This window comes from Ovis aries, chromosome X, assembly GCF_016772045.2.
Source record: "Ovis aries strain OAR_USU_Benz2616 breed Rambouillet chromosome X, ARS-UI_Ramb_v3.0, whole genome shotgun sequence".
Lineage (NCBI taxonomy): Eukaryota > Metazoa > Chordata > Mammalia > Artiodactyla > Bovidae > Ovis > Ovis aries.
Genome location: NC_056080.1, coordinates 37,655,213 through 37,672,016, shown reverse-complemented (window position 1 = coordinate 37,672,016; position 16,804 = coordinate 37,655,213). Strand labels below are relative to the sequence as shown.

At 44.9% G+C, this 16,804-nt stretch overlaps 1 protein-coding gene across 3 annotated transcripts in view; it reads left to right on the top strand.

Annotated features, from left to right (window-relative positions):
• SRPX (sushi repeat containing protein X-linked) overlaps positions 1–16,804 on the top strand; it is a 193,998-nt gene that overhangs the window by 88,450 nt on the left and 88,744 nt on the right. For all 3 annotated transcript variants that reach the window (XM_027962915.2, XM_027962916.2, XM_027962914.2), the window contains 4 exons: positions 7,336–7,462; positions 11,093–11,214; positions 11,951–12,130; positions 14,700–14,833. In XM_027962915.2, the coding sequence (XP_027818716.1) occupies positions 7,336–7,462; positions 11,093–11,214; positions 11,951–12,130; positions 14,700–14,833 (563 nt within the window). The remainder of the gene's footprint in view (positions 1–7,335; positions 7,463–11,092; positions 11,215–11,950; positions 12,131–14,699; positions 14,834–16,804) is intronic.

Below are 16,804 nucleotides of genomic sequence, written 5' to 3'. Positions count from 1 at the left end.
CTTCTCCCCTCCATCAACAACCTCCAACTATTTTATGTTTGTGTCAGTAATCTATTGCTGCACAACCAATCTCCCAGAACTTAGTGGCTTCAATCAACCATGTTATGGCTCATGGTTGTTTGGGTTGGCAATTTGGGCAGGGCTTGGTGGAGACAGCTCACCTTTGTTGCACATGGTAATGGCCAAGGTGCATGTCTGGGGCTGGAGGATCCAAGACGGCTTCTCTCCCATGTGCAGCATCTCACTCAGAGGTCACTGTACTGGCGAACATTTGAGTCCCTTTTTTCTCTCTCCCTTCATTTCTCATCTTCTCCACCTGGCCACTCAAGTCAGATAATTGGGCTTCCTTAGATGGCAGCTGGCTTCTGAGATGGTAAACACGGAAGGTGCCAGACTCTTTAAGGGCCTATGCCTGGGACTGGCATAGAATCACTTCCCTTGCATTCTGTCAGTCAAAGTAAGTTAAAGCCAGGCACAGATTCAAATGGAGGGGAGGCAGACTCTACTTCTTGGTAGAAGGTTGCTGTTCAGTTGCTCAGTTGTGTCCAACTCTTTGCAACCCCATGGACTGCAGCATGCCAGGCCTCCTTGGCTCCCACCATCTCCTGGAGTTTGCTCAAGTTCATGTCTATTGCATCAGTGATGCCATCCAGCCACGTCATCCTCTGTTGCCCTTTCTCCTCCTGCCTTCAATCTTTCCCAGCATCAGGGTCTTTTCCAATGAATCAGCTGTTCGCATCAGGTAGCCAAACTATTGGAGCTTCAACATCAGTCCTTCCAATGAATATTCAGGATTGATTTCCTTTAGGATTGACTGGTTTGATCTCCTTGTAGTCCAAGGGACTCTCAAGAGTCTTCTCCAACACCACAGTTTGGAAGCATCAATTCTTCGGCGCTCAGCTTTCTTTATGATCCAGCTCTCACATCCGTACATGACTACTGGAAAAACCATAACTTTGACTAGATGAAACTTTGTTGGCAAAGTGATGTCTCTTCTTTTTAATATGCTGCCTAGTTTTGTCATAGCTTTTCTTCCAAGGAGCAGGCATCTTTTCATTTTGAGGCCACAGTCACCATCTGCAGTGATTTTGGAGCCCAAGAAAATTAAGTCTGTTTCTGTTTCCATTTTTCCCCCCATCTATTTGCCATGAAGTGATGAGACCGGATGCCATGATCTTAGTGTTTTGAATGTTGAGTTTTCAGTCAGCTATTTTACTCTCCTCTTTCACCTTCATCAAGAGGCTCTTTAGTTCCTCTTCACTTACTGCCGTAAGAGAGGTGTCATCTGCATAACTGAGGTTATTGATATTTCTCCCTGCAATCTTGATGCTTGTGCTTCATCCAGCCCGGCATTTCACATGAAGTACTTTGCATATAATTTAAATAAGCAGGGTGATGATATACAGCCTTGACGTATCCCTTTCCCAATTTGGATTCAGTCCATTGTTCAATGTCTAGTTCTTCTACCTCTTGCTTCTAACTGTTGCTTCTTAACCTGCATACAGGTTTATCAGGAGGCAGTTAAGGTGGTCGGGTATTTCATCTCTTTAAGAATTTTCCCCAGTTTGTTGTGATCCACACAGTCAAAGGCTTTTCTATAGTCAATGAAACAAAAGTAGATGTTTTTATGGAATTCCCTTGCTTTTTCTATGATCCAATAGATGTTGGCAATTTGATCTCTGGTTCCTCTGCCTTTTCTAAATCCAGCTTACATCTGGAAGTTCTCGGTTCATGTACTTTTGAAGCCTAGCTTGAAGTATTTTGAGCATTACCTTGTCTAGCATGTGAAATGAGCATGATTGTGCAATATTTTGAATATTCTTTGGCATTGCTCATCTTTGGAATTGGATGAAATCTGACAATTTTTAGTCCTGTGGCCACTGCTGAGTTTTCCAAATTTGCTGACACATTGAGTTCAGCACTTTCACAGCATCATCTTTTAGGATTTTAAATAGCTCAGCTGGAATTCTGTCACCTCCAGTAACTTTGTTTCCAAAACCCACTTGACTTCACACTCCAGGATGTCTGGCTCTAGGTGAGTGATCACATCATCATGGATATCCGGGTCAGTAAGATCTTTTTTTTTTTATAGTTCTTCTGTGTATTCTTACCACCTCTTCTTAATCTCTTCTGCTTCTGTTAGGTCCTTGCCATTTCTGTCCTTTATTGTGCCCATCTCTGCATAAAATGTTCCCTTGGTATTTCTTATTTTCTTGAAGAGACTCTAGTCTTTCCCATTCTTTTGTTGGTAGGAGGAACTGCATGTATATAAGGGGATTATGGGTAGCCACCTTCCCAGGAAATTCACCAGAGTATTCTTTGTTAGAAATCAGAGCTTAGAAATCATTAGTGAACTACATCTTGGAAGATGTCATACCAAATTTGAAAAAAAAACAGATGTGGTTGCTTATATCCTATTTCCAGGTATATTAATAAGGCCAAAATCACAATTCTTTAAACAAGTTAGAACTTCCATTCTCATATAAATGTCCGGGCAGTGTCCTAGACCCAACCTCCTCCTCATTTGTTCTTCCACTCTCAACTTGCAGCTTTCATCTGCAATCGAAGATGGCTCTTCACAGCTCACCGCTTCATACACATTCAAACCAGCATGGAGGAAAAAGAAAGAGGAGAGTACCTCCTGCCACAATCACACACATACCTTTCTAAAGCCCAACCCAGAAGTTGCACATGTCACTTTTTCTCACAGCTCACTGGTGGAACCCGTCCCATGGCCATAGATAACTTGAAACAAGGCTTGGAATAGAATCTTTATTCTGAAGGGTCACAGGCCCAGGAAAACTTCTTTTCTTCTAAAGAAACGGACACACATGGGCGTTTCTCCAGTTGTAGAGAATGGGAGGTGCTCTTGTGGTGCGCGGGCTTCTCATCCTGGTGGCTTCTCTTGTTGCAGAGCATGGCCTCTAGGGTGAATGGGCTTCAGTAGTTGCGGCTCCTGGGCTCTGGAGCACAGGCTCAGTAGCTGTGGCCCATGGGTTTACTTGCTCCACGGCATGTGGAATCTTCCTGGACCAGTGATCAAACCTGTGTCTTCTGCATTAGCAGGCAAATTCTTAACCATTGGACCACCAGGGAAGCCTTCAGCCTCTTTTTTATTTCCACCATCTATCTGGTTAGACATAGTAAATATTCCCAAGTATGTTGTATAGCTTTGCAGATAAACAGTGGTTGATAACAGTGCAACATGTTTGTTTCTGATATTTTATATGCGGAGAAGAAACTAGAGCATAGAGGCAGGGGACAGTTTATCAGATGTCTCCAGTGAGTGGGGCAGAGGCCAGGATGTTCTTGAGAGTTGCAAGGTTGTCACACGGTAACTTGCCCTGGGGGCACTCTGACTCAACAAGGAATTGTGATCAGGTTTCTATAGTAACTTTGTTTATTTCATTCATGGAAATTTATAATAATGTAGAAATAGCAGTGATGGCCACGGCTGTGTAATAATAGACTTCAGTTTCTGGAGCATCTGCTGAAGGGCAGGCCAGCTAGTCTCCTCAGCTGAAAAAGAGGGCCTGATGCTTGAGAATGTGACAGGAGTCCGCTCTGCTGCTGCTTTTCCAGGGTTTATGGGGAAGGTGGATGCGATGACCAGGAAAGAATGTGTATGCAGAGGTCGGAGGGAAATAACTAGCTCAGCAGTAGGCAGACACACAGAAGTCTTTGACTGATTAAAATAATTTAAAAATATGTGATCATGTCTTAAAATCCCAGACTGCAAAGAAGTTCCCAAAGAGAGGAAAGGCTTCCCAGACTATAAATGGGGATGATAATAACAAGATTTAGTCTAGTGGGTGGTGGCAAGAATTCAGTGAAATAATGCAGGGCGGGTACCTCGCCTGGGCTGGGCAAGTAGGGAAGGGTCAGTAAATAAATATTAGCTATTATTGTTAGTGCTTTATTTCCTCTTGGTTCTTGTTTGGAAGAATACCGCTTCTGAAAAAGTAGGCCAAATTCGACTGATCATTGTTAGCTGTCAGAAGCTGGCTTTGGGAAGCTGAGACTCTTCACCCAGATAACCTAATTTGGAGCTGTGTTTGCTCAGTGTCAATATGTCTAGTTTATAGGGAAAACAACCCAGCCAGCATATCATCTAGATGTTTATTTTACATGACACAAAGAGTAAGAATATCTTTTCACTGACAGTGTTGCTCTAAGAAAATATGGTAACACTAAGTAATTTTATATTGAAATCTATTTCCCTTCCTCCTCCCCTCCTTTATGGCTTTAATTTTTTTTTTCTAGATTCAGTATTGTTGTTCAGTCACTCTGTCATGCTTGACTCTCTTGCAACCCCATGGGCTGTAGCCCACTAGGCTCCTCTGTCCATGGGATTTCCCAGGCAAGAATACTAGAGTGGGTTGCCATTTCCTTCTCCAGGGGATCTTTCCTATCCAGGGAAAGGAAAACAGGCAAATCCATGTCTCCTGCATTGGCAGGCAGGTTCTTTACCACTGGGCCACAGTACAGCATTTTTAGTTGAGATATAATTCATTTTCACACCCCCCTCTTTTAAAAAATATTTTTGCCCATGCCATGCAGCATGTGGGATCCTAGTCCCCTGATTAGGGATTGAACCTGTACCCCATTAAGTGGAAGCACAGAATCCGAACCATGGACCGCCAGGGGAGTCCCTTGGCTTCAACTTTTTAAAAAATAAATATGCTTTCTATTATGAGCTTGCTGATTATATTTGGCCAGCAGGGGGCAGGTATTATATACATATCTTTCTGATTCACCCAAAGCTGAAAAATGTTCATCTGAACTATAAAAGTATGTCTTCTATCACCTATCATAGTAAAAACAAAAAAGGATTGTTTTTAACATCTTAGCAACTGAAAATAGACACCTCTAACTCATTTAAAGCAGCTTTCATTTCACCATCACGTTGATAAACTATAAATTCTAAGAAGCATATTTTTTTTCAGTCACTATCCCTGAAATTAGCATGCATCTCACAATCGGTGACTTAGATTCAATAAAATATAGTTATTCACTTTAGGATTAGCATGTTATGGCTGTAAATTCACACTCCACGGAAGCATGGCATTGAATGAAAATGAATTTGGATCGCTGAAGACACTACTCTTTAACAAATTATTCGTGATTTCTTACCCTACATAAAATGAGTTATTGGACAAGGCACAAGAGAAAGTATATGAAGACTTGACTTGGTGCATTTAGTCTCTCAGAAATGTTTGTGATTCAGAATCAAATGACATTTCACTTTCATTCAGGCTATAGTAGTATTTAAACAATTAGCATTTGACATGTAAAATAATGCAAATCGAAATGTATTTACTCTGCCTTCTTAAAAATACATTCTCTGCCTGTTGAAAATCATCAAGTAGAACTTGTAAAAGTTTGAATCCCCCCTTCTTGTGATTTCACGTTGTGTTTGGGTGTGTTAGTCACTCAGTCATGTCTGACTCTCTGTGACCTCTTGAACTGTAGCTCACCAGGCTCCTCTATCCATGGAATTCTCCAGGCAAAAATACTGGAGTAGGTTGCCATTCCCTTCTCCAGGGGATCTTCCCAACCCAGGGATTGAACCTGGGTCTGCAGCATTTCAGGAAGAGTCTTTACCATCTGAGCCACCAGTGAAGTCTGTTCTAAGGATAAGTGTTCTAATTTGGGTTATAATTCACATTCTCATTATTTCCATGCCTGGCCTTAAATAAATAACTTATGCTGTCTGAGGCTCAGTTTCCTGATCCGTAAAATGAAAGCATTGGGTAACTCCTTTAAGCCTCCACAGCATTTACTTTTATGTAGCCTAGAGCAGTGTTAATTTTCTACCTCATGTCATATTTCACATATGGTGATATAATCCTCTCAACAGACTGTCAATTCTGAGAAGAACATGATTCTCTTGCCTTGGCATGCCCAAGCCCAACAACTGAAATGATGCCTTGGGGAAGGCTGGTACTCATTAAAGATTTGTTGCCTTGAATTGAATCAAACTAGATGATACCTAGGAGAAGGCAATGGCAACCCACTCCAGTACTCTTGCCTGGCAAATCCCATGGATAGGGGAGCCTGGTAGGCTGCAGTCCATGGTGTTGCTAGGAGTTGGACACGACTGAGTGACTTCACTTTCACTTTTCACTTTCATGCATTGGAGAAGGAAATGGCAACCCACTCCAGTATTCTTGCCTGGAGGATCCCAGGGACGGGGGAGCCTGGTGGGCTGCCATCTATGGGATCGCACAGAGTTGGACACGACTGAAGCGACTTAGCAGCAGCAGCAGCAGATGATACCTAAGGCACTTTTCTCTAGTATCTGATGATACTGTCTTTAAAGCAGGAAGGACTCACTATGGCTGAATGATTTCTAGTTGGGTAACTGCTATGTTGCCAAGTCGATAGGCAGAGTTTGGAAGCGTGGGGAAGAAGTTGCTGTAGCTGATAAATTACCCTACAAGACACTAGCAAGGCCAGCTGATTGCTGATTTAGCCATACACAGGTAAATACTCACACAGTCTTTAAAAGTCAGCAGGCATATCACTGGGAACTCTGCTCAGTGTGATGTGGCAGCCTGGGTAGGAGGGGAGTTGGGGGAGAATGCATACATATATAGGTGTATACACACACACATATATATATAGCTGAGTCACTCTGCTGTGCACCTGTAACTATCACAATCATTGTTAATCAGCTATACCCCAATATGAGCTTCCCTGGTGGCTGAGTGGTAAAGAACCCACCTGCAAAGCAGAAGACGCAGGAGGCATCGGGTTTGATCCCTGGGTTGGCAAGATCCCCTGGAGGAGGGCATGGCAACCCACTCCAGTATTCTTGTCTGGAGAATCCCATGGACAGAGGAGCCTGACGAGCTACAGTCCATAGGGTCGCAAACAGTCGGACATGACTAAAGCGACTGAACATGCATGCATATCCCAATACAAAATAAAAAGTTGAACTTGGCAGACAAGAAAGGGCAAGATGAAGGGAAAGAAGATAAATACAGAAGAGGTGAAGAAGCCCTTCAGAAATAGGGAGCACCTAGAGCTTTGGGCACTCGCAAAGATAGTGCAGTGGTAAAGAACTTGCCTGCCAATGTAGGAGATACAAGAGACAAGGGTCTAATCCCTGGGTCAGGAAGGTCCCCTGGAGAAGTAAATGGCAACCCATTTAGTATTCTTGCCTAGGAAATCTCATGGACAGAGGAGCCTGGTGAGCCACAGTCCACGGGGTCACAAAGAGTCGGACACAACTCAGCACAGAGCTTCGGGCATGTCTAATGGTGGGATGGGTGTCGAACCCCAGGTTGATATTTCCTGATGATGGTGAGAATATTCTGGTTATATTTTCAGATCTCGAACCTCCTAGAATCAAGTGTCCAAGTGTGAAGGAACGCGTTGCAGAACCCAACAAGCTGACAGTCCGAGTGTCCTGGGAGACGCCCGAGGGAAGAGACACAGCAGATGGCATTCTCACTGAGTAAGTGCAACTTGGCAGCTGGAATGAGGTTGCCCGTTTATGTGAGAAGTTCACTACCAAGAATAAGGAAGTGTATGCATATACTGGTCAGTATATGCTTTCAGCCACACCTCATTCATTTCTTTGTTTTTCTTCACTGTCTGGCATATTACATTCTTCACTTATGTATCTGTTTACTGCCTGTCTCAACTACAGTATGTTTGCAGCCATATCCTTAATGCCCAGAACCATGCCTAGCACATAGTTGCTACTTAGTAACTATTTGCTGAAGGAAAGAAAGGAAGTCAGAAGAGTGGTGGGAAGAAGGGAGGAAAAGGGACAGAAGAAGGAAGAGGAAGTCAAGTGGTTAATTCATGGAAAGACTCACTGCCATTGTCTGCTAGGCCCCCTACCCAGGCCTTCCTAAGCCACCGCCTCCCTGGGAACCTGAGTCTCCCAGGTGGAGCTCAGTGTCGCCCCCTTGTGCTCTTGGAGTATGTTTTAGGGCAGAACTCCAAAATCTCGTTTTTTGGCACTTGTTTCTTTCACAACTTTTGATTTTTAATTTTTCAATATATGACTATTAAACACTTAAACCAGTTGTAAATAAAAGAGAAGGAGTCCTTCTGCCTTCTTCCCCACCCCACCCCCCTTCTCCAGGACCAACTGCACAAATAGTTTGAAATACATCCCCAAAATCTTTAAAAATGGGTGGTTCCCTTCAGTGAAGTTTAGCCACATGCTGTTCTAATCTAGCAGCTGCGCCTGTGCCCCTGCGGCTATGGATGGGCCCTCATGTTCCCTGGAGGCCACTACTTCATGTCAGCATATTCACATCCACGCCTTAGAGTACACGGTTCTATTAGACCTCCCCACCGAGTTTCCATCTGTGGACAAAGAACACCTCTGACTTATCCCTGGTGAGCCATACAGCAGGGCAAGGCTTTCTAGAATTCTGTCAACCTAGGCTGGGCAATAGGAAATGTTTTTAAGCCAATATTAGCCATAACAGAACATTTTCTTCTAGGAAGAGGCTCAGTCTTTCACCCCTAGGACGTTTTGTTCTGACAGCCTGATAATTTTTCCCACCATCTAGCTTAGATCATATTTGTTATGTTTCCCCTTGTAATTCCTCAAAGATAAAGTGTGAGTATTAAATTATTTATTTGCTGTTGCATACATATGTCACCCTTTAAGGAGAAACTTTAGGCAATGGGGATTAAAAATATAAGTCACAGTTGATATAACCATGTCATGCATCACGTGTGTATGTGCTCAGTCATGTCCAACTCTTTGTGACCCCATGGACTGTAGCCTGCCAGGCTCCTCTGGCCATGGGATTCTCCAGGGAGAACATTGGAGTAGGTTGCCATTTCTTCCTCCAGGGGATCTTCCTAACCCAGGGATCAAACCCAGGTCTCCTACATTGGCAGGCAGGTGGGTTCTTTACCACTGAGCCACCTGGGAAGCCCTTGATATTGTCAGGGATTGGCTTTTAACAATTGTTGAATCTTTTGGGACCCAGCATGATGCCTGGCCCTGCTCCTAGCCCATAACAGATTCTTAGATTCTCACAACTGCGATTGCTATTGAAATCTGGTGTAATATACACACAATATCAGGTCATCAGATGACTCTAGTTATTGAGCAAGGATATTCACCTTGGCATTTTTGTGGGTAATCTGTGTGTTACAGTTAGAAATGTCACATTTTGAAAGAGCATCTTAGTAACCCGAACCCTCTGTTCAGAGCAGCTATTGGCTTCCTAAATTCTACAGCCCAGGGCCATCAGAGGTGTGGAGCAGAATGAGGAGTTCAGATAAGGCTCTCTTTTCCCCCTTTTCAGCTCTTGCTTGGCCCCTTTGCTTCTCTGGCATTTCTCTTCTTTTCCTCATGTCTTTTGCAAGCTTCTGTTCTGTAGTCCCCTTCTGCGGTAGGGGGAAGGTTCTAGTGTCAGGTGCTGAGACAAGTGCTTCCTATGAGCTCCATATTTATGCCCTATGACTGTTATTTGCATGTCACACATGAAAGAGAGTCTCCAAGACTCATGTTTGAAGTATGATTCCTCCCAGGTTTATCTGCTTTTAAATTGTGCTTCCTGATGAGGACCTTAAAGCACCTAAGGCCCAAAGTGACACGTCTGTAATGCTGGGATGTCTGGCACTCTCGTAACACCCCTCACTGCATACTTGTAAACATCTGCCTTGTCCACCTGTGTGGAAGGTTCTCCTCAATGGTGACAGAATTTCACATGCACATTGTCAGTCAATATTCTTTTCATTCCTCAGACGTGTAGAGAGAAGGGAAATGATCTATTGAAAAACAATTGATCATATTGTACCTACTGATATTCTTATCAGACAACTGAGAAGAAAGATGTGGGAGTCACCCTTGCTCTGTGACCTTGGGTGGGTTCCTTGATCTTTTGGTGGCTCAGTTTCCTCATCTGTGAAATGGGTATAATAATGCCTACATCATAGAGTTGTTGAGAGTTTCCTACATCTGTGTGTGTGTGTATATATAATGCCTACATATATATATATATATATATATATGTCTAGAGCCACACCAGACATGTGTAAGGTTTACATACTGGGCTTCCCTGGTAGCTCAGAAGGTAAAGAATCTGCCTGCAATGCAGGAGACTTGGGTTTGATCCCTGGGTTGGGAAGATCCCCTGGAGGAGGGAATGGCACCCCACTCCAGTATTCATGCCTGGAGAATCCCCACAGAGAGAGGAGCCTGTAGGGTTGCAGTCCATGGGGTTGCAAAGAGTCAGACACAGCTGAGTGACTCAGCACACACGGCACAAAGAATAATAATAATGATAACAATAATAACTAATAATAAAGATAATAATAACTTGAATTATTATTATGATCACCGTGAAATCACAGTGAATTTGCCTTTTGCTCAGGAAAGGTCTCCACTGAAATAGAAAAAGCAAAGAGAGTTATGGCGCCCCCTGCAGGCCCAAATTGCCAGTGACTGCTGGGACTACCCTCTCAAATGATTTCCCTCAAAGAAAATTCCCTCATCCTCTCAATTGGGTGGGATTCCCTGGTGGCTCAGAGGTTAAAGCGTCTGCCCGCAATGTGGGAGGCCTGCGTTCAATTCCTGGGTCGGGAAGATACCCTGGAGAAGGAAATGGCAACCCACTCCAGTATTTTCGCCTGGAGAATCCCATGGATGGAGGAGCCTGATAGGCTACAGTCCACAGGGTCACAAAGAGTCGGACACGACTGAGCGACTTCACTTTCCCTTTCACTTTCCCAATCGGGTGGCAGTTCAGGTCTCCCTTGGACCAAAGGAAGGAAGACTTGAGCTTTGGGTTCTCAGCATCTCCCATCCTCTGTTCTACATCCCAACAAGAAAAACCAGTCTGATCTTCCCAGGAACTGGGGACTTCCATTTTCTGGTCTCAAACTGCACTTCCAAAACAGAGTAAAGCTCAGAAAATTCTCTTCTTTGAGAATTAAACTAGTAAAACTGGCTTAATGGCAGTCCTTTGGAGTCTCTGTATCTTGAACAGAATGGGTGCTCAACAAACACCCATGATGATCCTCTTTGATCCTTAGGCCATCATGGCCTGATTGTTGTTAGGGCCTACAGCGATCATCTTTGGTGTTTCTGATTTTTTCCCCCTTTAAGTGTTATTCTAAAAGGCCCACCCCCAGGCTCGCATTTTCCAGAAGGAGACCACAAGATCCAGTACACAGTCTATGACAGAGCCGAGAACAAGGGCACTTGCCAATTTCGAGTTAAAGTAAGAGGTAAGATGACTGCTTCTTGGCTTTTTTTTCCCCTCTCTCTTTTTAAGAACAAAGGGAAGCAGAGACTCAAGCTAGAACCTTCTGTGAGTGCCCATTGTCAGAGGAAGACTTGCCAGCTCTGGATTTGCCTCTGATCATGAGGCTAGGGGAAGGGTGCCACTTCACTGCCTAAATTTCACAATTCAAATCTGGATGAGGTTGAGTGCTGGCAGATGATTGAAGGAGTCCAAGAGAGCAGTAAGCTCATCTCACATGAGCCCATCGCTGGCTGTCCCAGAACAATAGTATTTAATAGCTTTTATACTCCTGAGCTTCAGTGACCAGCCAAAGCTTATCTGAGTCCTTCTATGAAGGAGGTTAGGAGCCCCTTAGATAGCCCACCAGCCCGACCGTGTTCTTGGTGTTCCAGAAGCTTTGGGAAAAAAAGGTTTTTAAGGTTTACTTTGAGCTTTATGATTTGGGTAGCTAATAAATAGCCGTCTTTACTCCTTCCTCTTCTGGGTTCAACCTCCTCATCTAGACCACAGGGAGCTGAATCAGTTTATCTCAGTGGTCTTGTTGGTTTGAACAATGACCCTCCCAAGGCCTACCCACTGGCAGATAGCCACACCTGCCCCTCCCTACACACCTGCCCAGTGTAGAAGCTGGTGTTTCTGACTCCCCCTCTCCCTGCTTGCTTTGTGGTGGTGGTGGGGCATTCAGCACTGAGCACCCTCTGGGCTTGTGTCCCACACAGTGAGACGCTGCGGCAAGCTCCACGCCCCGGAGAACGGCTACATGAAGTGCTCCAGTGACGGCGATAATTATGGGGCCGTGTGTGAATTCTCCTGCATCGGAGGCTATGAGCTCCAGGGGAGCTCTGCCCGAGTATGTCAGTCCAACCTGGCTTGGTCTGGCACTGAGCCCTCCTGCACAGGTACGAGGGCAGCTCTCTCTCCAGCCAGCAGCAGACCCTGATGCCCCTTTGGTTCCGGTTTCCAGGACAGGGAGGCTTCTGTTCTATATACTTTGAAAGGTTCAGGGCCAGCCATCTGCATCTGTTGGATGAAAACAGTCTTCCAGTAACTCGGCAGCCCATCTTGCCCACTCTCCTTGTTCACCTCTGCTCATCTACTGATTTATTTCGCATGTCCTCTAAGGAGGAAGCTGGAGGTAGGAGCCCAGGGTTCATTATAAATCAGTGGCATTATGAATTAGCAAAGTCTGCACCCTTGGGACCTCCCTGGCAGTCCAATGGCTAAGACTCTGCGCTCCCAATACAGGGGACCAGGGTTCGATTCCTGATCAGGGAACTAGACCCCACATTGCCACAATGAGGAGTTGCTTGCCACCACTAAAACCTCGTGCAACCCAAACAAAAAAGCATCTGTACTTGCAGCCATGAAATTAAAAGACGCTTACTCCTTGGAAGGAAAGTTATGACCAACCTAGACAGCATATTGAAAAGCAGAGACATTACTTTGCCAACAAAGGTCCGTCTAGTCAAGGCTATGGTTTTTCCAATGGTCATGTATGGATGTGAGAGTTGGACTGCGAAGAAAGCTGAGCACTGAAGAATTGATGCTTTTGAACTGTGGTGTTGGAGAAGACTCTTGAGAGTCCATTGGACTGCAAGAAGATCCAACCAGTCCATCCTAAAGGAGATCAGTCCTGGGTGTTCATTGGAAGGACTGATGCTGAAGCTGAAACTCCAGTACTTTGGCCACCTCATGTGAAGAGTTGACCCATTGGAAAAGACCCTGATGCTGGGAGGGATTGAGGGCAGGAGGAGAAGGGGACGACAGAGGATGAGATGGCTGGATGGCATCACTGACTCGATGGACATGAGTTTAAGTGAACTCCAGGAATTGGTGATGGACAGGGAGGCCTGGCATGCTGTGATTCATGGGGTCACAAAGAGTCGGACACGACTGAGCAACTGAACTGAACTGAACCCTTGTTCCTCTCTTCAAAGCCAGTACGCTACTATGTACAGATGATAGAGCCCCTGCTTTGCAGCACTAGCTGGCAAGTCCTGCAGATCTTGGACCTTCGGGATCTTTCCTCCTAATGTCAAATGAGGAAGCAAATACTCTACCTTCTCCTGGAGCTGTTGAAAGGATGAAATGAGGTCATCTATTGAACAGTGGAATTGAGCAAGGCTTGGCATATGGTCCTGGAGTTGGGAAGATCCCCTGGAGAAGGGAATAGCAACCCGCTCCAGTATTCTAGCCTGGATAACAGTAACAATAATGAAACTAAAACTTTCAGTACCTGTCAGCTGTTATTACTGAGGAACAAAATGTGACATTTGGACTAGCCAGAAAATTCTGGACATGGCTTCTATTTCTGTACTCCACTTTTTCTCATTTCCTAGTACTTTCTCCGGAGAAGGCAATGGCAACCCACTCCAGTACTCTTGCCTGGAAAACTCCATGGACAGAGGAGCCTGGTAGGCTGCAGTCCCTGGGGTCGCTAAGTCGGACACGACTGAGCAACTTCACTTTCACTTTTCACTTTCATGCATTGGAGAAGGAAATGGCAACCCACTCCAGTGTTCTTGCCTGGAGAATCCCAGGGGCAGGGGAGCCTGGTGGGCTGCCGTCTATGGGGTCGCACAGAGTTGGACACAACTGAAGCAACTTAGCAGCAGCAGCAGCAGCAGTAGTACTTTCTCATCTTTATGCTTTCCCTTTAATCTTAGCTGCTCAGAATTAGCTTAGAGAGAGAGAGATGGAGACAGATACATACATCAACAGCTAAATGCCTGAGGCTCTTAGATTTCATTAAAATACAAAGAACATCCCTCTTTCCTTCCCTATCTCATTTCCTGGGGTAGGAGAGTAAATGCCCCCCACCTCCAGTACCCCACAAACATATTCACATCGTAATCCCCAGAACCTGTGAATGTATTACCTTATGTAGCCAAAGAGACTTTGAAGTTGTAAATTAAGGATTTTGAGATGAGGGGAAAGCACGTGGATTACCCAGGTGGGCTCGGTGGAATCCCAAGCATCCTTTATAAGAGGGAGGTGGAACTGCTCTCAGAGAAGAGTGAAGTTGGAAGCTGCTACGCTGCTGGCTTTGAAGGTGGAGGAAAGGCTAGGAGCCAAGATTCTGGAAAAAGACAGGGAAACAGATGTTCCCCCAGGGCATGTGGGTTGGGGGCGGCTGGGGAGGGGGCACAGCCCTGCCAACAGCCTTGACTTGACCCCAGTGAAACCCGTTCCAAACTTCGCACTGCCAGAATTGTAAGAGAATGTGTTTTAAGCCACTAGGTTTGTGGTGATGAGTTGACCGCAAGCAAGAGGAAACTAACACGCGTCCCCACTCCCCAACTGAGTGTTCTTTGGGACCACCTCCTGAATAAACTGAAGACTTCTAGCTGAGTCTTTATCTCGGGGTTTACTTCTTACACATATGCTTCTGTGTCTCATCACAGGCTGTATGTATTGAGCCAGAAGCAGTAGAGGGTTTCTGACCTACCTGACTGTTTCTGATTACAGCCATGAATGTCAATGTCGGCGTGAGAACAGCAGCTGCACTTTTGGATCAGTTTTATGAGAAAAGGAGACTGTTCATTGTGTCCACCCCCACAGCCCGAAACCTCCTCTACCGGTTGCAGCTGGGGATGCTGCAGGTGAGTCCTGGCAGCAGGGCCGAGGCAGGAGGGAGACCTCTGAACAGGAAGGGCCCAGCCATTTCATTAAAAAGCAAAGGCTAGATTTAGTTCTTAATCCATTTCCTGGGAACTTTAGGAACTGGCACTTAAGAACTCCCACCATTCATTTCTGGGTCTGGGCTATAACGTAATTAGCATTGACACCCCAGAGCTAACACAATCATCTTCCAAATAATGAGTTGTTTGTCTTCACTAATAAACCTAACTGACATGTTGTCCAGGTTCAGCCAAAGAACAAATTGTCTTTGCTGAACCTGGCCAGGGTATGCCTGGGAGGGAGGCCATCTATCTGTAGTTTACCCAGAAGGCTGACTCAAGAACTGAGAAGAGTCCAGGGGCCCTCAGGCCCCACATGCCACTGCAGGGAACTTCCCCAGCTCCCACAGAGCTCCTCAAAGAGGGGTGAGCATCTTTCAGAAAAGCAGTTCTCTGAACCGTGGTCCATGGACTAGCTGTGTCAGCCTGGGAGCTTGTTAGGAATGCAAATTCTCAAGCCCCCACCCAAGACACACTGGATCAGAAACTACCTGTTAGCAAGACCTCCAGGTGACTCCTTAGAACTTCAGAGTTGAGGGGTGGCTCTTCTAGAAAATGTGCCCTTCTTAGCTGTGTAAGCTTTGTAGCTACAAAATGAGGCAACCAATGTCTTTGGGGAGGGAAAAAAAGCCAGAAACTGAAAGGATTGAATTAGAACTTGCTTGATTTTTGTCCTGAAGCATATTTTGAGAGGAATGTTTCACCCAGGTGGTGCTAGTGGTAAAGAATCTGCCTGCCAGTGCAGGAGATGCAAGAGATGCGGGTTCAATCCCTGGGTTGGGAAGATCCCCTGGAAAAGGAAATGGCAAGCCACTCCAACATCCTTGCCTGGAGAATACCATGGACAGAAGAGTCTGGCGGGCTGTAGTTCATGGGGTCGTAGAGTCAGACACGACTGAGTGCATACTTGTGCACACACGCACACACATACACACACATGACAGTAAACACAACTAGATGTCCAGAACAATCTTGGTTTAATCGAAGGCTACAATTAAACTTTTCAGCTTTAAGACATTGAATAATAAAACTTTGTTTATTCTCCACATGTACTTGGACTTCCCATGAACTCTGAAGAGCCTTATAAAAAGTTTGGGGCTCCCTTGATAGGAACCTAATTTATCTCATCTTTACCTCCAGTCCCTGCCACCTGACCTCCACCTTATGCCCCCTTGTCCCAGCTAGGGGCTTGCTCTTGGGGTAGCACAAGGCCACAACACTCCATCGTGTGGGGAACTGGCCTTGCAGGCTCTATCCCATAACTATACATTTCCCAACCTCTTGCTATTTCCATGGAAAAATAAAAAAGACAAACAACTTGCTTTTTTCTGTTGAGCAAACTATGGCATTTGTAAGTAAAATTGTGTTGACGTGCAGCCAAGGCTTGCTCATTTGTGCGTTCTTTACGGCTGCTTTAGCATCACAGTGGCACCATGGAATAGCATCTAGTGGCACCATTAGAACAGAGACCAGCCATCCCCATGGAACCTACAATCTTTACTCTCTGTCCCTGTACACAAAATGTTTGCTGACCCCTGCCCTAGTCTAGCCTACTCCTTCAGGTACTTGCTAAGTTACTAATCAGCTAGTTGATTAGGATACTTGATATCAAGGTATTGATATGTGACCTCCCCCTTCCAACATATTTACATTGGCATTTTAAGCAGAGCCTTCAAATAAAGGTTTGATTGCCTTATGTGATTGTTAGAATAATAAAAATGTATATTTCTACCTTTTTTTACATTCTTCTACCACTTCTATCATCCCATACTGAGATATTTCAATGGAACTGTGATAAAAACTTGGTATTCTCATACCTGAGGAGTTTAAACTTTCTTTCTCCCATTTAGTCATCATTCATCTTAAATTACTTTTTTGTTTCCTTATTGCCAC